The 22,455-nt window shown below is 43.4% G+C and overlaps 1 protein-coding gene across 6 annotated transcripts in view; it reads right to left on the reverse strand.

Moving 5' to 3' along the window:
* Positions 1 to 3,498: 3,498 nt before the first annotated feature.
* IMPDH1 (inosine monophosphate dehydrogenase 1) overlaps positions 3,499 to 22,455 on the reverse strand; it is an 86,704-nt gene continuing 67,747 nt past the window's right edge. For all 6 annotated transcript variants that reach the window (XM_056573077.1, XM_056573079.1, XM_056573081.1 and 3 more), the window contains one exon: positions 3,499 to 10,439. In XM_056573077.1, the coding sequence (XP_056429052.1) occupies positions 10,348 to 10,439 (92 nt within the window). In that variant the 3' untranslated portion in view covers positions 3,499 to 10,347. The remainder of the gene's footprint in view (positions 10,440 to 22,455) is intronic.

Genomic DNA, 22,455 nt, shown 5'->3' on the forward strand with positions numbered 1-22,455 from the left:
GATTATGGGCCTCAATACTGCGATTATTATATGTGCTGCAATATAATAAATAAATGGTGAAATCCCACCATTTCATGTCCAATCTCCTCCATTTCATATCTATCCACCTATTCTATGCCCACCACCCATTTCACATTCTCCCCCCATGGTCACATCTTTCCCAATCACATTCCCCCCCTATGTCACATTTCCCCCTCCCCCGTCACAATCTTCTCCATGTCATATTCTCTTCCCCATATCACATCCCCCCCCATCACAATCTTCCCTCCAGGTCACAGGTCACATCCCCCCCCCCCCCCCCCCCCCCAATCACAATCTTCCCTCCAGGTCACATCCTCCCCCCCCCCCCCCCCCCAATCACAATCTTCCCTCCAGGTCACATCCCCCCCCCCCAGGTAGCTTTTTGTACTACAGCAATACACTGGGTTTCCCGGACAGTTTTCAATTCTTCCGCGGCATCTGGGAAACCTAGTGGGTTTGCAGCCGAAAAAGACCTTTCCCCATCAACCAATCACTGGCTTCACACGTGACAGCGCTGCGGCCAGTGATTGGCTGAAAGGACGAACGGCATCTGCAGGGACCGGGAGTAGGTGAGCAGAAGGTTTATTTTCTTCCTGTGCCCTTTTACTTAGCCCAGTGTTTTTATACCAGGGTGCCTCCAGCTGTTGGCCTTTGGCTTTCCAAGCATGCTGGGAGTTGTACTGGAGGCACCCTGGTTGGGAAACACTCACTTTTAGTATTTAAATTTGTTTTTACCTGCTCTGGCTGGCCCCAGCCTGCAGCAGCACACTGGAGCCACCCCTAGCAGATAATATATTGCAAAAAGCAAAAATCACGATTCGATTGCTTTTGCGTTATATCGTGCAGCCCTAAAATATTTAATAATAATAATATTATATATATATATATATATATATATATATATATATATATATATATATATATATATATATATATATATATATATATATACACACACACACACACACACACACGTACATATTATATATACACACACACACACACACAAATCATCAATCCAAAATACCTTTATTAAATCACAAGAATATACAGTCATGGCCATAAATGTTGGCACCCCTGAAATTTTTTTAGAAAATGAAGTATTTCTCACAGAAAAGGATTTCAGTAACCCGTTTTGCTATACACATGTTTATTTCCTTTGTGTGTATTGGAACCAAGCCAAAAAAGAAGAAAAGAAAAAAAGGAAATTGGACATAATGTCACACCAAACTCCAAAAATGCTTCCTATAACCACCAATAAGCTTCTTACACCTCTCAGCTGGAATGTTGGACCACTCTTCCTTTGCTAACTGCTCCAGGTCTCTCTTATTGGAAGGGCGCCTTTTCCCAACAGCAATTTTAAGATCTCTCCACAGGTGTTCAATGGGATTTACAATTGGACTCAATGCTGGCCACTTCAGAACTCTCCAGCGCTTTGTTGCCATCCATTTCTGGCTGCTTTTTGACCTATGTTTAGGCTCATTGTCCTGCTGGAAGACCTAAGATCTCGAACGCAAACCCAGCTTTCTGACATTGGGTTGTACAGAGCGACCCAAAATCCATTGGCAATCCTCAGATTTCATGATGCTTTGCACACATTCAAGGCAACCAGTCCCAGAGGCAGCAAAATAACCCCAAAACATAATTGAACCTCCACCATATTTCACTGTAGGTACTGTGTTCTTTTCTTTGTAGGCCTCATTCCGTTTTCGGTAAACATTAGAATGATGTGCTTTACCAAAAAGCTCTATTTTGGTCTCATCTGTCCACAAGATGTTTTCCCAGAAGGATTTTGGCTTACTCAAATGCAAGACTACATTTTGTCAAAATGAACTTAAGTCTGTCAGCAGTGGGGTCCTCCTGGGTCTCCTGCCATAGTGTTTGATTTCATTTAAATGTTGACTGCTAGTTCGGGCTGACACTGATGCTCCCTGAGCCTGCAGGACAGCTTGAATGTCTTTGGAACTTGTTTGGGGCTGCTTATCCACATCTGGACGATCCTGCGTTGACACCTTTCATCAATGTTTCTCTTCCATCCACGCCCAGGGTGATTAGATACAGTGCCATAGGTTGCAAACTTCTTGATAATATTGCGCACGGTGGACAAAGGCAAATTTCTCTCTGGAGATGGACTTGTAACCATGAGGTTGTTGATATTTTTCCACAATTTTGGTTCTCAAGTCCTGAGACAGTTCTCTTTCTGTAGTCCATGATTAGTGTGGCACACACAATGCAAAGACTAAGTTAACTTCTCTTAATCTGCTTTCAGGTATGATTTTTATATTGTCCACACCTGTTACTTGCCACCGGGTGAGTTTAAAGGAGCATCACATGCTTGAAACAATCTTATTTTTCCACAATTTTTCTTTGAGTTTGGGGTGACATTATGTCCAATTTGCTTTTTTCCTCCTTTTTTGGTTTAGTTTCAATACACACAAAGGGAATAGACATGTGTATAGCAAAACATGTGTTACTGCAATCCTTTTCTGTGAGAAATACTTCATTTTCTAGAAAAAATGACAGGGGTGCCAACATTTACAGCCATGACTGTATACAATGTACCACAGAAAATCAAAATGACAACACAAAAATGAATCCCCCTACCCCATATAAAACATGTACCCCAAACACACAGAAATTCCCCAGGCCAATAATAACATTTAAATTAGATTACTGTTAATTTAAATCTGATCATTGGCCTGTGGAATTCCAGTGAATATTTGGGGGGATTTTTTTTTTTTTTTTATGGGATAGGGGGATTCATTTTTGTGTTGCCATTTTTGATCTTTTGTTGTAATTTGTATATATTCTTGTGATTAATAAAAGGTATTTTGGATTGATAATTTGTGTATATATACACTTTTGTTTTGACAATTGTAGTTCTATATAGCTCCATACATTGTGTAGTTTCCATGCTGGGTTACTGCAGCACAGAATCTATTGAAATGAATGTAAGCTGTGCTGCAGTAATCCCGAAGGTGCTACAATGTACAGAGAAGACTTTCAGTCTCTCTACTGTACATGAAGCAGCTGTGACTCTGGGGAACAGGTTACTGGCAGGGAGCCCCACCAATCACATACTGATGGGCCCATCCTGATCGCCGTCCTTTTTACATGCTGGACAATCTTTGTGTGTTCAAACGCTAGTAGCGAGTTTCCAGCTGTGGGAAACCCGCTGCGAGTTATGCTACCATTGATTTAAATGGGTCCGCAGACAGTCCGCAAATCTGACACTATTGCGGACTGTCTGTGGATCCATTCAAATCAATGGTAGCGTAACTCGCAGCAGGCTTCCCGCAGCGGGAAACTCGCTGATAGCTACTAGCGTGTGAACGCACCCTTAAAAAGGAACATTCCTATGAATGCTCATTTGGCTGCTAATCTGCTTGTGTAAAGGGACCCTTTACTTAAAAAAAAAAAAAAAAAAAACTCATCTGGTTGCTTATCATGAGAAACAATGATACTAAGTCACAAATGGCTTGTTAAATTTACTTTATTTCTTACTTTAGAAAACACAAAAATTTGACCCAGTGGAAGCTTTGGAATACATGATTTGTATATAAAATGCACAACGCAGAGGTTTGAACACAAGAGTAACAGAAACCAGATCAAGAATCTTTCTAACGGTCACAGACGTAATATGGTATTTGTAAGCAAATACTAGAAGTGGGTTCAAAATAATAAAAAGAGGTGCAAAATCTTTTCATTATTGTATTTCTTTGTAGGTTCAACTCTTGGTTTTATCTTTAAGATAAAAAATAAATAAAAAAAAGTCTAATTTCACATTCAAATGTAGAAGACCTGTTGCTAAATTAGCAGTTTCTGAACTCTATTCACAGGTCACAGATTTTTTTTTATACCACTGCCTTTTTATTTCCACAGCATAAATTAGGTTTAGACTTTGTGGATTTTTAAAGCAGAATCATTGTAAAAGAGTGAAATAAGATGCATAATTGGACACGTATGACAGATTGCGTTGCACCTTGTTGAAACATTTTGTTTTCCCATCAAAATATTGCAAGGGTAGGGTCACACATGCTGTATTTTGTTGCATATGTGCTGCTGTGTATTTTCCTACACATTAAAGTCAATGGGTAGCAAAATCAGCTGCAGAAAATATGCAGCAAAATAAGACATGCCTGACCCTACACTAATTGCAGCATATAAACTGACTTAAATGCTTGGTTTAGAAGCATGGCCATGTAATCTATTAGAATGTAGTTCTCTTGCATGGTTAATGTATGTTCGTTTTTATATATTAACATCTGGAATCTATAACACTGTACAAAAATTAAACATGAACTGCTTTCACCCTGTGTTTTTCTGCAGGCAACAACTAGTGGAATGGTAACTGTTCCCGAACTAGCAGTGAGAAACCTGAGGGCATACTGGTGGCTACATATTCCCGTCATATAGGAAGGCTTTTACATGCACATGCAAGACAGGTGGACAACTGTTACAGATATAGTAGAGAATATTGAAAAACATAATAGCTGCAGAAAAACCTGCACAAAAGACAACATGGGTTCTTTTATTCTTTTCCATGTTTGTTAGTAAACAAAAGCCTATGTAGAAGAGCATTTATCATAGTCTTAATTATCCATTCACATGAACTTTATATGCAACATAACCACAAAATACATTAACATTGTCATATTTTACACTTCCAGTACACAAAATACACCTGATAACTTAAGCACGTACTCTATTAGTACTACATATATGAGTAAAAGCCAACTACATGGCAAACTCACATTTTCCAGATACTTCAATGATGCCTGCCTAAAGGCCCCTCAAAGAAGTTAGAAAATAATTTGTCCCAACCTGTTGGTGCTGGAGTACCCCTTTAACCTGCCAAAACTGAGACATCTTATCCCCTTTCCCAAAAGGATAGGGGATAAGATGTCTGTTTGTAGGGGTCCTGCTGTTGGGGAACCCCGCAATCTCTCATGCAGCACCTGTCTCAGCTGCACGAAGTGATGATGGTTTGGTGTTTGAAGCCTCACGACCACGGGGCCAGAGTATCGTGAAGTCACAACACCGTCCCCTTGTGCCATCACGCCCCTCCCCCTCAATTTAAGTCTATGGGAGGAGGAGTGACGGGCATCACGCCCCTCCCATAGGCTTGCATTGAGGGGGCGTGACATCGCAAGGGGGGAGAGTTGTGACTTCATGACACTCCGGCCTCACGGTTGTGAGGCTTCTGACACCAAACCATCATCACTTCGTGCGCCTGAGAAAGGTGCTGCATGAGAGATAGCAGGGTTTCCCACCGCGAACAGACATCTTGTCCCCCCTATCCTTTGGATAGGGGATAAGATGTCTTAGGGCCAGAGTACCTCTTTTAGCTGACTGTCTATTGGGTATGATGACCTCCTGATTCTTCCCAGACAGATGTCAGGGAAGAGACATTAGACATGTTTGATTTCAACTGCCCAATGCTTTTGTTTCAGAGACAGACAATCTGCTGCCAGTGGAATCAGCCATCAGCTTAACTCTCCTCCCTCCATTCAGCACACATGAACACTTCCGGTGTATGAAGGGATCAGGAGATAAAAGTTGTTTGTTCAGCTAACAGTTATCCCATGTATTTGGGCACCTTTGAAAAGGCTTCATAAAAAGTCATTGAAAAGATGACCCAAGAGATATAGAGCTCATTTACATAGTATGCCATCATTTGCAAACCTACAGTCATGGCTGTAAATGTTGGCACCCCTGAAACTTTTCTAGAAAATGAACTATTTCCTCCAGAAAAGTATTGCAGTAACACATGTTTTGCTATACACGTGTTTACTCCCTTTGTGTGTATTGGAACTAAATCAAAAAAGGAGGGAAAAAAAGCAAAATAGGACATAATGTCACACCAAACTCCAAAAATGGGCTGGACAAAGTTATTGGCACCCTTTCAAAATTGTGGAAAAATAAGATTGTTTCAAGCATGTGATGCTCCTTTAAACTCACCTGGGGCAAGTAACAGGTGTGGACAATATAAAAATCATACCTGAAAGCAGATAAAAAGGAGAGAAGTTCACTTAGTCTTTGCATTGTGTCTGTGTGTGCCATACTAAGGGTGCATTCACACAGAGTAATTCAAGAGGAATTTACTCGAGTAATTCCTCTTCAATTCTCCTCTCCAAATTAATGCTCATCTCCTCTGCCCATTGACTTTAATGTTATTTCTGCTGGCCTGTTCACACTGCGGAAATTCTGCTAGCAGAATTCCGACGCTGAATTCCGTTCCGCTTGAAGAACATGTTCATTCTTCAAGCGTAATCCGCTAGCAGAAATCAATTGAAGTCAATGGTAAAAAAAAATTCCGCCCGACATAGTTTTTGCGTGGAATTTGCACGCAATTCGTGAGCAATTTGCGCGGAAATGGCTGAAAAACCCTTCACTTCTTTCTCCCCCATGTCCGCGCACAATTCCGCGCGAATTTCCTGCAAATTACTCTCCATTTACTCTGTGTGAACGCACCCTAAGCATGGACAACAGAAAGAGGAGAAGAGGACTGTCTGGGGACTTGAGAACCAAAATTGTGGACAAATATAAACAATTTCAAGGTTACAAGTCCATCTCCAGAGATCTAGATTTGCCTTTGTCCACAGTGCGCAACATTATCAAGAAGATTGCAACCCATGGCACTGAAGCTAATCTCCGTGGGCATGGACTGAAGAGAAAAATTTATAAAAAGCCATCAACACATGATAGTCCGGATGGTGGATGAGCAGCCCCAAACAAGTTCCAAGGATATTCAAGCCGTCCTGCAGGTTCAGGGAGCATCAGTGTCAGTGCAAACTATCCATCAACATTTAAATGAAATGAAACGCTATGGCAGGAGACCCAGGAGGACCCCACTGCTGACACAAACAACAAAAAGACAGACTACATTTTGCCAAAATTAACTTAAGTCAAAATCCTTCTGGGAAAACGTCTTGTGGACAGATTAGACCAAGATAGAGCTTTTTGGTAAAGCACATCATTCTACTGTTTACCGAAAACGGAATGAGGCCTACAAAGAAAAGAACACAGTACCTACAGTGAACTATGGTGGAGGTTCAATGATGTTTTGGGGTTGTTTTGCTGCCTCTGGCACTAGGTGCCTTGAATGTGTGCAAGGCATTATGAAATCTGAGGCTTGCCAATGGATTTTGGGTCACACTGTACAGCCCAGTGTCAGAAAGCTGGCGTTTGCGTACGAGGCCTTGGTCTTCCAGCAGGTAATGACCCCAAACATGCGTCAAAAAGCACCCAGAAATGGATGGCAACAAAGCGCTGGAGAGTTCTGAAGTGGCCAGCAATGAGTCCAGATCTAAATCCCATTGAACACTTGTGGAGAGATGTTAAAATTGCTGTTGGGAAAAGGTCTTCCAATAAGAGAGACCTGGAGCAATTTACAAAGGAAGAGTGGTCCAACATTCCGGCTGAGAGGTGTAAGAAGCTTATTGATGGTTATAGGAAGCGACTGATTTCAGTAATTTTTTTTTCCAAAGGGTGTGCAAACATATTAAGTTAAGGGTGCTAATAATTTTGTCCAGCCCATTTTTGGAGTTTGGTATGACATTATGTCCAATTAGCTTTTTTGCTCCTTTTTGGTTTAGTTCCAATACACACAAAAGGAATAAACATGTGTATAGCAAATAGTGTTACTGCAATCCATTTCTGTGAGAAATACTTAATTTTCTGGAAAAATTTCAGGGGTGCCAACATTTACAGCCATGACTGTACATTTTATGGAATTTAACAAGCAACAATCATTCTCCCCAGGCATCGGAGAAATGTGGGGCTGCCTCTATATACATTAGATTGTCAGCTGATTTAACCAAAATAGACGCCCATCTTATAGTATAACCAGCTTAGAAGATACATAGAAATCTTGTAAAAGCCTTGGGTTTACAAAATACATGAGCTCCATAAACTGAAATTGTAAGTGATAATGAGCCCTGTACTGAGCTCGCTCTCGTAATGTGCATACTGTAAATGTCGGTAGGCAGGTATAGTACAAGAATTGTAACTGCTACCAGACCTACTGCATTGCTATCTAGGACACTTTTTTTTACCCTATACAGATACTGATTATGTGACAATGAGCATTTTGCCAGCGGAATTGTTCAATATAATATTATATTTATATATATATTTATATATTCATAATTTCTTCTTTATCCAACTGTCATTTACACTTTTTTATAGTTCTGTAGTCTACTTTACATACACTTTTTTGGAATAACAAATGAAAGCATGCATGACATGTCCTTCAGCATATGTAAACACACAAGAACCTACATTTAGGGTACTCTTACATTCTGCTCTTTTTTGCTGCAGCTTTCAAGTCAAAACTAGATATAGAGCACAATGAATTGGATAATCTATAAAAACAGTTGCTGCTTTTTTCTTTTTGAATCAATTTCACACCAGGAGTGGATTAAAAAAAAGTTGAAAGTAGAATCTGTTCTTTATGTTGTCGGATTCATTTTGATCCACACCTGGTTTTGACTTCAAAGCTGCAGCAAAAAGTGTAGTATGTAATAAAATCCTTAAAAAAAGGTTCCTAGGATACTGCTCCTAACCAAAAAAAAAAAAAAAAAAAAAAAAAAAAAAAGGAATTTACATATTTTTTCTTCACTCCAGAGAAAATGTACAAATCAACAAGTTTGACCACTTCAGGGTCAAATGAGATTATTATTTTTTTTGACTCATACTATAAAGACAGTTAATTCAAGAAACACAGTATATATCAGAAGACACTGGCAGGCGAAGCTCAGATTTATTGCTTGATGTTTATCAGCTTAATGACATGGTAATAAATATATATATTGCTCACAATTCACTAGATGTAAGGAATTGAAACGTTAAGAAAAACAAAATATGCAGTGAAACGGTTTCTTATAGGTCTTTCTTAAAAGAGTTCATCTCTAATGTGTAACATTCATTTAAAACATATTCCAGGTATGAGTAAAGATACCAAGGGTGTGAAAATTTACAGCTGATCTGTGTACAGTCCCTGCTGCACAACTCCAAAATAATGACTGGTTAAACAAGAAACACATACAATTAGTCGTGGAATCCCTATATAGAAACTGGGGAAAGGAGATAAAACTACTTCAGGTATATTCACACGGCAGAATTTTTGTGCGGAATTCCATATGGAGATCCCTCAGCAGAAGATTCCCATTGATTTTAACGGGATTCTGCTGCACTGTGCAGACGGCAGAATTACCACGGCAGATGTTTCTGGCATGGACATCCTGATTCCGCAGAAAAATTTAACATGTTCAATGTTTCTGTGGAGTCTGCACAGAAATGCATTGCATCTATTATACAGTGCATTTTCAAGTGGTCCTAGCTCCGACATGTTCTGACAGCACTCAGGTGTCAGTGGAATGTCCGCACAGAGATTTTCCATGTGGGCAATCCACAGTGTAAACATAGCCTTAGTGTCCTGAACACCACTACTGTGAGTGCTCAGGAGGCAGACTCTTCAACATGCAGTGGCCATAGGCATGTGCGCCGACCATAGCCATGTGTACAGGGTGCTTTCCAGGCCTTTTTCAGGTCTGAGTGACAGCTTTAGCATCCCATCAGGAGCTGCCGCTCAGAGCCGAGAAGAGGCAAAGAGACAGATTTCATTGCTCAAAGTTTTGTGCACTGAGGCAGACCTTATATTCACAGTCCTACAATCTGCATGATCAAAACCTTAGGTATGGTTTTTCCTCCTCTCCCTATCCTCTACATTGAACTAAAAATGCTGACTGATTCCCTTTAAGGGATAGATTACCACCACTGGTGCATACTATAGGACACTCTTGCCTATCTCTGTTATACTATATTGCAAGAGATTATTCTTTTTGACATTCTGAAGCCAGAACACAAAAATCTAGGGAAATAACGGCAGCAGATTGTCAGCATTATTGTACTGTATCACTTCCAATACTTCACATTAGGAGTGTGAGAAGTTTCACATTGTGTCTGTCTATTGCAACCAACCAATAGCCCTGTTTTTTCTTTTAAGTCTTTACGAAAGGGCTTAATGTCAATGGTCAATGTATATATACAAATACACACAATGGAATGCAAGCAGGTGCTGCAAATGTAACAATTATTAGAGTTGCTAATCTATGAAAACAAACAACAAGAATGTCAGCATGGCAGTAGTTAGGTGTTCCATTCATTAAAAGTCTCTTGTTCACACACAGAAATGGTGTCCTTAGTGCAAATACCATGCCACGCAGTAAGTAGGTAAACATTGCCGATTTGGATTTCCTGCATCATAGGAACAAGGGAAAAGGCGAAGAACTTTGGGGAACGGAGAAGGAACTCTTCAAAGCATCACGTGGGTTTGGTCGGGACCAGAGTCGGGATGTTGGGAGTAGACTGGCGATGGCTACGTCTCCCTGTTTCAGTATAGCCGCTTCTCGTAACTGCAGAGAAAGGAAAGACCGAGCACAATAGATAAGCAGATTTCTTAAAAACTACATAAAATATAACAAGCATTATTTATTATTTGTTACCATTTGTTTTTTTATTTATTTATTTCTGAAGACTTCACCATTAAAACAAGGCTGTAAGGGAACAAAAAAAAAACTTCCAAAAACAGCACCATATCTGTCATTAGGTTGTGTGTGGTATTACAACTTTGCTATATTTACTTCAATAGAACTGAGCTGCAATACCGCACACAACCTACTCACAGGTATGGTGCCATTTCACTTATCCTTACTGGTGCATATACATTAAATACAGTCATGGCCATAAATGTTGGCACCGCTGAAATTTTTCTAGAAAATTCATTATGTCTGACAGAAAAGGATTGTAGTAACACATGTTTTGCTATACAAAGGTTTATTCCCTGTGTGTGTATTGGAACTAAACCAAAAAAGGGAGGGAAAAAAAAAAAGAAGCAAATTGGACATAATGTCACACCAAACAAAAAATGGGCTGGACAAAATTATTGGCACCCTTAACTTAATATTTGGTTGCAACCCCTTTAGAAAAAAATAACGAGAATCAGTCGCTTCCTATAACCATTAATAAGCTTCTTACACCTCTGGAATGTTGCACCACGCTTCCTTTGCAAACTGCTCCAGGTCTCTTATTGGAAGGGCGACTCTTCCCAACAGTAATTTTAAGAACTCCCTCAATGGGATTTACATCTGGACTCTTCAGAATTTTCCAGCGCTTTGTTGCCATCCATTTCTGGGTGCTTTTTGACTTAAGTTTGGGGTTATTGTCCTGCTGGAAGACCCAAGATCTTGGACGCAAACCCAGCTTTCTGACACAGTGTGACCCAACATCCATTGGTAATCCTCAGATTTCCTGATGCCTTGCACAAAATTCAAGACACCCAGTGCCAGAGGGAGCAAAACAACCCCAAAACATAATTGAACCGCCACCATATTTCACTGTAGGTACTGTGTTCTTTTCTGTGTAGGCCTCATTCCATTTTCGGTAAACAGAAGAATGATATGCTTTACCAAAAACTCTATCTTGGTCTCATCTGTCCACAAGACGTTTTCCCAGAAGGATTTTGGCAAAATGTAGTCTTGCTTTTTTATGTCTCTGTCAGCAGTGGGGTCCTCCTGGGTCTCCTGCCAAACATTTAATTTCATTTAAATGTCGGCGTTGACACTACTGCTCCTTGAGCCTGCAGGACAGCTTGAATATCTTTGGAACTTGTTTGGGGCTGCTTATCCACCATCCGGACTATCCTGCGTTGACAACTTTCATCAATTTTTCTCTTCCGTCCACGCCCAGGGAGATTAGCCACAGTGCCATGGGTTGCAAACTTCTTGATAATGTTGCGCACTGTGGACAAAGGCAAATCTAGATCTCTGGAGATGGACTTGTAACCTTGAAATGGTTTATATTTTTCCACAATTTTGGTTCTCAAGTCCTCAGACAGTTCTCTTTCTGTTGTCCATGCTTAGTGTGGCGCACACACAGACACACAATGCAAAGACCAAGAGAAGAACTCTCCTTTTTATCTGATTTCAGGTGTGATTTCTATATTGGCAACACCTTTTACTTGACTTTAAAGGAGCATCGCACACTTGAAAGAATCTTATTTGTCCACAATTTTGAAAGGGTGCCAATAATTTTGTCCAGCCCATTTTTGGAGTTTGGTGTGACATTATGTCCAATTAGCTTTTTTCCCCCCCTCACTTTTTTGGTTTAGTTCCAATACACACAAAGGGAATAAACGTGTATAGCAAAACCTGGGTTACTGCAATCCTTTTTTGAGAGAAATAATTCATTTTCTTGAAAAATTTCAGGGGTGCCAACATTTACGGCCATGAGTATCTCTCAAGGAGGAGAGAAAAAAAATAAAAAAGGCATTCTTGACTGGAATATTTAAAGGGTACCTGTCAATAAGTGGTCCCACCCTCCCCTGATTCATCCCCGCCACCCTGTAAACCACCCTGTCTGCCTTAACCCCTTCAGGACGGAGCCCATTTTGGCCTTAAGGACCGGAGCGTTTTTTGCACATCTGACCACTGTCACTTTAAACATTAATAACTCTGGAATGCTTTTAGTTATCATTCTGATTCCGAGATTGTTTTTTCGTGACATATTCTACTTTAACATAGTGGTAAATTTTTGTCGATACTTGCATCCTTTTTTGGTGAAAAATCCGTAAATTTGATGAAAAATTTGAAAATTTAGCATTTTTCTAACTTTGAAGCTTTCTGCTTGTAAGGAAAATGGATATTACGAATACATTTTTTTTGGTTCACATATACAATATGTCTACTTTATATTTGCATCATAAAATTGATGAGTTTTTACTTTTGGAAGACACTAGAGGGCTTCAACGGTCCGCTGCAATTTTCCGATTTTTCACAAAATTTTCAAACTCAGTATTTTTCAGGGACCAGTTCAGGTTTGAAGTGGATTTGAAGGGTCTTCATATTAGAAATACCCCATAAATGACCCCATTATAAAAACTACACCCCCCAAAGTATTCAAAATGACATTCAGTCAGCGTTTTAACCCTTTAGGTGTTTCACACGAATAGCAGCAAAGTGAAGGAGAAAATTCACAATCTTCATTTTTTACACTCACATGTTCTTGTAGACCCAATTTTTGAATTTTTACAAGGGGTAAAAGGACAAAATTTTTACTTGTATTTGTAGCCCAATTTCTCTCGAGTAAGCACATACGTCATATGTCTATGTAAAGTGTTCGGCGGGCGCAGTAGAGGGCTCAGAAGGGAAGGAGCGACAAGGGGATTTTGGAGAGTACGTTTTTCTGAAATGGTTTTTGGGGGGCATGTTACCTTTAGGAAGCCCCTATGGTGCCAGAACAGCAAAAAAAAAAACACATGGCATACCATTTTGGAAACTAGACCCCTCGGGGAATGTAACATGGGATAAAGTGAACCTTAATACCCCACAGGTGTTTCACGACTTTTGCAAATGTAAAAAATAAATAAAAATTTTTACCTAAAATGCTTGTTTTCCCCAAAAAATTTTATTTTTAAAAAGGGTAATAGCAGAAAATACCCCTAAAAATTTGAAGCCCAATTTCTCCCGATTCAGAAAACACCCCATATGGGGGTGAAAAGTGCTCTGCTGGCGCACTACAGGTCTCAGAAGAGAAGGAGTCACATTTGGCTTTTTGAACGCAAATTTTGCTCTGGGGGCATGCCGCATTTAGGAAGCCCCTATGGTGCCAGGATAGCAAAAAAAAACCACATGGCATACCATTTTGGAAACTAGACCCCTCGGGGAACGTAACAAGGGGTTAAGTGAACCTTTATACCCCACAGGTGTTTCACGACTTTTGCATATGTAAAAAAAATTTTTTTTTTTTACCTAAAATGCTTGTTTTCCCCAAAATTTTAAATTTTTAAAAAGGGTAAAAGCAGAAAATACCCCCCAAAATTTGTAACACAATTTCTCCCGAGTACGGCGATACCCCATATGTGACCCTAAACTGTTGCCTTGAAATACGACAGGGCTCCAAAGTGAGAGCGCCATGCGCATTTGAGGCCTAAATTAGGGATTGCATAGGGGTGGACATAGAGATATTCTACGCCAGTGATTCCCAAACAGGGTGCCTCCAGCTGTTGCAAAACTCCCAGCATGCCTGGACAGTCAACGGCTGTCCGACAATACTGGGAGTTGTTTTGCAACAGCTGGAGGCTCCGTTCTGGAAACAGTGGCGTACCAGACGTTTTTCATTTTTATTGGGGAGGGGAGGGGGGCTGTGTAGGGGTATATGTATATGTAGTGTTTTTTACTTTTTATTTTATTTTTTGTGTTAGTGTAGTGTAGTGTTTTTAGGGTACAGTCGCACGGGCGGGGGTTCACAGTAGTTTCTCGCTGGCAATTTGAGCTGCAGCAGAAAGTTTGCGGCAGCTCAAATTTGCAGCCCGATACTTACTGTAAGCCTCCGCCCATGTGAGTGTACCCTGTACGTTCACATTGGGGGGGGGGGGGGGGGGGACATCCAGCTGTTGAATAACTACAACTCCCAGCATGCCCGTTGGCTGTCGGTGACTGCTGAGAGTTGCAGTTTTGCAACAACTGTAGGCACACTGGTTATGTATCACTGAGTTTGTGACCTAACTCAGTGTTTCACAACCAGTGTGCCTTCAGCTGTTGCAAAACTACAACTCTCAGCAGTCACCGACAGCCAACGGGCATGCTGGGAGTTGTAGTTATGCAACCAGCAGATGCACCACTACAACTCCCAGCATGCACTTTAGCTGTTTGTGCAAGCTGGGAGTTGTAGTTATACAACAGCTGAAGGTACACTTTTCCATAGAAAGAATGTGCCTCCAGCTGTTGCAAAACCATAAGTCCCAGCATGCCCATAAGGGCATGCTGGGAGTTGTGGTGGTCTGCCTCCTGCTGTTGCATAACTACAGCTCCCAGCATGCCCTTTTTGCATGCTGGGAGCTGTTGCTAAGCAACAGAAGGAGGCTGTCACTCACCTCCAACGATCCAGACGCTGCAGGTCAGTCCCTCGTCGTCTCCGCCGCCGCAGCTGCTCCTGGGGCCCCGATCCCAACAGGGGCGCCGGGGATCGGGGTCCCCAGCACCGGGGGTCGTCTTCCCGCACCCGCTCACGTCCTCCGGAAGAGGGGCGGAGCGGGTGCGGGAGTGACACCCGCAGCAGGCGCCCTGATTGGTCGGCCGGTAATCCGGCCGACGAATCAGGGCGATCGTGAGGTGGCACCAGTGCCACCTCACCCCTGCAGGCTCTGGCTGTTCGGGGCCGTCAGAGACGGCCCCGAACAGCCAGTAATTCCGGGTCACCGGGTCACCGGAGACCCGATTGACCCGGAATCGCCGCAGATCGCTGGACTGAATTGTCCAGCGATCTGCGGCGATCGCCGACATGGGGGGGCATAATGACCCCCCTGGGCGATATGCCGGGATGCCTGCTGAACGATTTCAGCAGGCATCCGGCTCCGGTCCCCAACCGGCTAGCGGTGGGGGCCGGAATTCCCACGGGCGTATGGATACGCCCTCGGTCCTTAAGGACTCGGGATTCAGGGCGTATCCATACGCCCTATGTCCTGAAGAGGTTAAATCAGGCATGTGAAAATCCTATCGCCCCGACGCCCGGGACATGCAGTTCCGGGCAGTTACATTTTTTTATGCGTTTAGCCCTCCATCGGGCAAGCAGTGCCAATTAGGTGCAGAACGGATGCGGTTCGCACCTCACACCGGACCTCTAATTTTAACACCACGGCGCTCAGGGTGTATGGAGCCGCTCCATACCCAGAGCACCCAGCTGATTGCTGAAGCTGGGTGCGCCACTAATAGCCCGGCCGTGGCGATCACCGCGGACGACTATTAACATTTTATATCTTTATATCACCACTGTCAGCTTTGACAGTGGTGTTCTAAAGGTATCTTATCACAATCCCTGGTGGTCTAGTGGGATGGATCACCCCCCCCCCAATGTAATCGCAGGGGGGCGATCCACTACGGAGGTAGCCGGATGGCTTATCTCTCATCTTATGGCTCTGTGATTGAGCCTGCCTTGAGCAAGCTCAACCAATTATGCACAGATCAATGAGTTCTATGTAACTATTGACTCTGTATGAGGAATCTAATGATTCCTTCTCAAAGTCCCTTAAGTGTAAGAATAAATAAATAAATAAAATAAATTAAAATGTTAAACACACATACATTAACCCCTTCCATATTAAAAAAAAAAATCACATCAATACCAAAATACTAACATCAAAGTCCCATCAATACCAAAATGGTACCGATACAAGCAGCAGATTATGGTGCAAAAAATTAGCCTCTCTACAGCCCAGTACACAGAAAAATTTAACTGTTATAGGCATCAGAATATGGCAATTAAAAAAAAAAATTCTAAAAAGTTAAGATTTTTTGGAATCAGTAAAACATGGAAACAAAATCTGGTATTACTGTAATCAGGCTGGCCTAAAGTATCAAATAATTATGAAAGTTTGACCACAAGACGAATGCAAAAAAAAATAAAAAAATAAAAAATCATATGGAGCATATGTTATGGAAAAATTAAAGGTGTCATTGCAGAGTACAATCTGTGCCACAAAAAACACACCACATGGCTCTGTAGATGGAAAAATAAGAGTTTTTGGCTATTCTATGGCGAGGAGGAGAAAAATGTAAGCTCAAAAACTAAAATAACTAATAAAAGACTCTTATTTATGTACTATTGAGGTTATAATATTTTGTGTACCAGGACACGTGGATCATCATGAGGGACAAGTAGATTGTGCTCCGTTTTAGTCCCTTGGACAAGTAGATTTATTTCAAATTTCCATGCCAGCAGCTTATAAGTACTAGAAAGATTAAGATTTTTAAATAGAATTCACAAATCTGTATAACTTTCTGGCACTAGTTGATTTGAAAATATTTGTTTCCTACCGGACTACCTCTCTAAGGTTACAGAGTACAATGGGGTGCACTGATGTTATACACAGGTGTAGCTGGAGTGTACATGGTGCAGGGCATGTGATAGATATGGGGCTAGAAAACATTTTTGTGAAATTTCACTTCAGAACAACGCTTTTGTAAGATTCCAGCTCTGCGACTTTTCTGAAACTTTTTTCACCTGTTTAACTTTTGTGTGACTTTTTGAAACTGCTGTCTACAGCCAGATTTGTAAGCCAGGGCTGGGTTGGTGTATGTGTGTGGTGTAATCAAAGGGGTATTCCGATGCTTACACATCTTATCCCCTATCCAAAGGATAGGGGATAGATGCCTGATTGCGGGAGTCCCGCAGCTGGGGACACCCGTGATCATGCACGCGGCACCCCGATTGTAATCAGTCTCCGGAGCGTGTTCGCTTCGGGTCTGATTATGGTCGACCGCAGGGCCGGCGGCGTGTGACGTCACGCCTCCGCCCCTCAATGCAAGCCTACGGGAGGGGGCGTGATAGCTATCACGCCCCCTCCCATAAGCTTGCATTGAGGGGCGGAGCGTTACGTCACACGCCGCCGGCCCTGCGGTCGACCGTAATCAGACCCGGATTACAAACGGGGTGCCCCGTGCATGATCCCGGGGGTCCCCAGCTGAAAGTTTGTCTTACTTGTAATTTTTCTTTCTTAAAGGGGTATGCGTGTGTGTGTGTGTGTGTGTGTGTGTGTGTGTGTGTGTGTGGGGGGGGGGGTACATTTTTTCAAGTCAACTGGTGCCAAAAAGTTACAGATTTGAAAATTACTTCTATTTAAAATATTTTAATCCTTCCAGTACTTTCAGAGAAGCAGCAAACTGTCCAGTGTAGATGCAAATTCCCATAGCAAACCTATCCTTCTCTGGACAATTCCTGACATGGACAGAGGTGTCAGCAGAGAGTACTGTGGTCACACTGGAAACAATTTACAAATTCCTCTGGAGCATACAGCAGCTGATAAGTACTGGGAGGGTTAAGATTTTTATATAGAAATAAATTACAAATCTGTTTAACTTTCTGGCAACAGTAGATTAGAAAACATTTGTTTTCCACCAGAGTACCCTCTTAAGAGTATAAAGGCAGCACAAGTAACCCACCCAATACATTTATTCTGCATTCATTCTGTCCTTTTTATTACACATGGTGCAGTGTGTGTTCTAAGTACTAGGGATCGACCGATTATCGGTCGCGGTGCGGCGGCGGTGATAGGTCTCAGGAGCCCCGGACAGGCAGGGGGAGAGAAGTGGGTGGTGGCGGCGGTCTATGGCACCGCAAAAGCCACTGCAGTGCATTGATTTTAAGCGACCGCTTTAAATCAATGATCTGCAGCAGTGTTGTGGGGGGATAAATAGCCGATAACTTATACCGGAATATCGGTATAAGTTATCGGCTATCGGCCCTAACCTACACCAATTATCGGTATCGGCCGATCCCTACTAAGTACTAATGTTCCATGCTGATAGGCTGACTATTAATTGGTTTGCTAGGTGGGCAGTCCCAGGCTAGGGGATAAGGAACAAAATACCCCCATCTGTGCTGCCTTCCTAATTGACAAAAAAATTAAATTGGAAAACAGTGTCTTGGCTGTAATTTTTCTAAGTACATTATGGGGGCTGCCATCTTCCTTGAGCTGATTTTTAACAGCAAGAACCATGGACTATACAGAATAGACTGGACCTGTTCCCATTCAGAGGTCATTCTACAGGGAAGAGGATGCTAATTTTTGCTTTGAATAGTGGTTATTCCAGTGTTATCTCCCTAATGTTTTTACCTTTCACTGTACTTCTGCCTGTTCTTAGAAGAAAGGCATTACTGGGAAATAATCCACACAAAACAGGAAGGCTCAGCATAGTAATTGGCAAGATTTCAGGATCATAAAAGCTACATCAGTGTTTCCCAACCAGGATGCCGCCAGATGTTGCAAAACTACAACTCCCAGCATGCCTGGACAGCCAAAGGCATGTTTGCTTTTTCACCACCCCTACTGTGGACATTTTTTTTGTCATAGGACAAGGCTGTTACTACCTTCAGGTACATACACCAGTGAGGTCTCCCACATTATACTTAGAATTAGAGGTGCACCAAAACCGATACCGAAAATGACTTCTCCCCGTCTTCTGGTAAAATGCAGTGCTCCGCTCATTAGATTCCCCCACATTAGATTGCCAGCTCCCCCACATTAGGTCGGGAGTTCCCCCACATTAGGTCAGCATTTCCCCCACAATATTAGGCAGCTCCCCCCACATAAGGTCAGCAGTTTCCCCACAATATTAGGCAGCTCCCCCAACAATATTAGGCAGCTCCCCCCCCCACAATATTAGGCAGCTCCCCCCAACAATATTAGGCAGCTTCCCCCCACAATATTAGGCAGCTCCCCCCCAACAATATTAGGCAGCTCCCCCCACAATATTAGGCAGCTCCCCCCCATTTGTAGGCAGCTCCCCCCCATTTGTAGGCAGCTCCCCCCCACAATATTAGGCAGCTCCCCCCCCCCATTTGTAGGCAGCTGCCCCCCAACAATATTAGGCAGCTCCCCCCCCCATTTGTAGGCAGCTGCCCCCCAACAATATTAGGCAGCTGCCCCCCAACAATATTAGGCAGCTCCCCCCCAACAATATTAGGCAGCTCCCCCCCAACAATATTAGGCAGCTCCCCCCCATTTGTAGGCAGCTCCCCCCCACAATATTAGGCAGCTCCCCCCCCCCCCCATTTGTAGGCAGCTGCCCCCCAACAATATTAGGCAGCTCCCCCCCAACAATATTAGGCAGCTCCCCCCCCCCATTTGTAGGCAGCTGCCCCCCAACAATATTAGGCAGCTCCCCCCCAACAATATTAGGCAGCTCCCCCCCCCCCCAACAATATTAGGCAGCTCCCCCCCCCCAACAATATTAGGCAGCTCCCCCCCCCAACAATATTAGGCAGCTCCCCCCCCAACAATATTAGGCAGCTCCCCCCCCCAACAATATTAGGCAGCTCCCCCCCCCCAACAATATTAGGCAGCTCCCCCCCGAACAATATTAGGCAGCTCCCCCCCGAACAATATTAGGCAGCTCCCCCCCCAACAATATTAGGCAGCTCCCCCACAATAGTAGGCAGCTTCCCCCCCACCCCACAGACATACAGCCTCCAGCCATATACAGTGTATGGCTGGAGGCTGTATGTCTGTACTGCTGCCCCCACAGTGATCCGGTCACCGCTCCTCCGGCCCGGGGTCACATCTACTGCTATGGCCTATGGACCATAGCAGTAGGTGCCGGGACCGGGGGAGCGGTGACCGGAACACTAAACAAGATGACGCGGTCACTTACCAGGCCCCGGCCGGCGTGCGTTCTCCTGCGACGATCCTGTGGTCCTCCTGCGTCTCTATGGTTGTACGCACGGGACGTCAGTGACGTCCCGTGCGTACGACCATAGAGGCGGAGAAGCGAAGGACCGAAGGAGGATCGCGGGAGGACGCCGGGGAATGGTGAGTGACCGGCGGACATCCTTATGTCCCGAAAAGATTTTTCGGGACACAGGGATGTCCGGGATAGGATTAGGAATACTTCTTTTTATGTGCCCGGGCCGGCTCCCGTGTGTGGCTGCAGGCGGGGGCCGGCCAGAGCATATAAAACCTAATACTGTATACTAAAAAACCAGGGGGCCTCCAGCTGTTTTGAAACTACAACTCCCAGCATGTCCGGACAGACTTTGCCGGGCATGCTGGGAGTTGTAGTTTCACAACAGCTGGAGGCCCCCTGGTTTTTAGTATACAGTATTAGGTTTTATATGCTCTGGCCGGCCTCCGCCTGCAGCCATACACGGGAGCCGGCCCGGGCACATAAAAAGAAGTATTCCTATCCCGGAGAGCGCGACCCCCCCCCCCTCAGAGGTTGCGGCCGGCCCCCCCTGCACCGCCCACGAGTGCCTCTGCCACTGGCAGTGTTTGCAACTTGTGCTGTGGGCGGGCAGGGGAGGTGGGTCATTATCGGCACATTTTTAGTTGTTTCGGCATTTCCCCGAAACAGCTATTTTCGGCCGATATGTATCGGCCGCCGATATATCGGTGCATTCCTACTTAGAATGGTTTATAGTCTGTTGCCAAGAAGCGTGTGATAAGGAAAGTTCAAAAAGTTCACCATAAGTTGCAATTGAGAGAATCTTTGAAGTTTATGCTCAAAAGTAGAGACCCTTTTATCACCCTGTCGAATCTGATATGAAACAAGAACACCAAGAATGCAATACAACACAACATACAATAGTGTAAGCCAACAAAAAAGGTATAACAATCCTCGTTGCTTCCATGTCAATGTTACCAGAATCCCATGTCAAGCCAGTCTTGGTCTTGATCTCCTCAGGGGTGTTCACATATCAACACTACAGCCAGTAATTGTATGCAATAGTTATGTTTTGTGTCGACAAGTCACTGCTAGAGCAGAATGAATGGGGACTTGAGGGGAAAAGATGGCATAGAAGCCTGAAATATCCAACATTCTAGTAGTCCCCACTGGTCTTTGGGTATATGAGCCGCCATATCATCTGAGGCACAATAAATACTGTAGCCATTCATGAGCCACAGCTATTGTGCTTTAAACAGGGGCCAGAATGTCATTATTGCACCAGTCACAAAGACCAGGGAGAAGTTTTATCAAGGGAAGTAATAGTTCATTTGCCATTATATGGCATTTACCTCCTTTCCAAAATGGTTAACGGAAAAACCCCTTATGAAAATCTACTTTAAGTGCTTAAAGGGAACCAATCATCAGATTTTACCCCTATATAATGCTTGGCAAAGCATTATATAGGGTAAAATCTTTGTTTTCGCCATTCCCGGGGATGCTGCTGCCCCCAGGGATGGTGAAGATATGAAGTTATAAACTAGTCACCCGCCGCCGCAAGTAGTCACCTGGGCGGGGAGCTCTTCTCATCTACTCCCGTTCTTCGGCCGGCAGCTACGCCCCCTCCGCTTGATTGATGGGCCGCGTCATCGTTCCGCTCACTGAACAGACGGAGCAGAGTGATGACGCGGCCCGTCAATCAAGCGGAGGGGGGCGTCACTGCCGGCAGAAGAACGGGAGTAGGGGAGAAGAGCTCCCTGCCCAGTTGACTACTTACGGCGGCAGCGGTGGCGACTAGTTTATAACTTCATATCTTCACCATCCCTGGGGGCAGGAGCATCCCCCGGGAATGGTGAAAATAAAGATTTTACCCTATATAACGCTTTACCAGGCGTTATATAGGGTAAAATCTGATGATTGGTTCTCTTTAAAATGATTGACATAAAAATAGTGTTCATAATAAAGGGCAAAACTAACTACAATGGTGAGTACAAGGTGATGATTTTTTTTTTTATCCTAGATAATCTACTCAAATACTTCATGTACACATCTATATTATGGCCCAAAGCGCAAACAGTGCTCACTAGAACATACAGAAGCTTAGAAAAGTGCCAGTAACTAATGCCATCATTATGTTCTGCAACTATCAGGTTGTGATGGTCTTGAGACAGCTCTCTGCATTTACCCCTCATGAGATGGGACACCCTGACAATGA

Source organism: Hyla sarda, chromosome 4 (genome assembly GCF_029499605.1).
Source record: "Hyla sarda isolate aHylSar1 chromosome 4, aHylSar1.hap1, whole genome shotgun sequence".
Lineage (NCBI taxonomy): Eukaryota > Metazoa > Chordata > Amphibia > Anura > Hylidae > Hyla > Hyla sarda.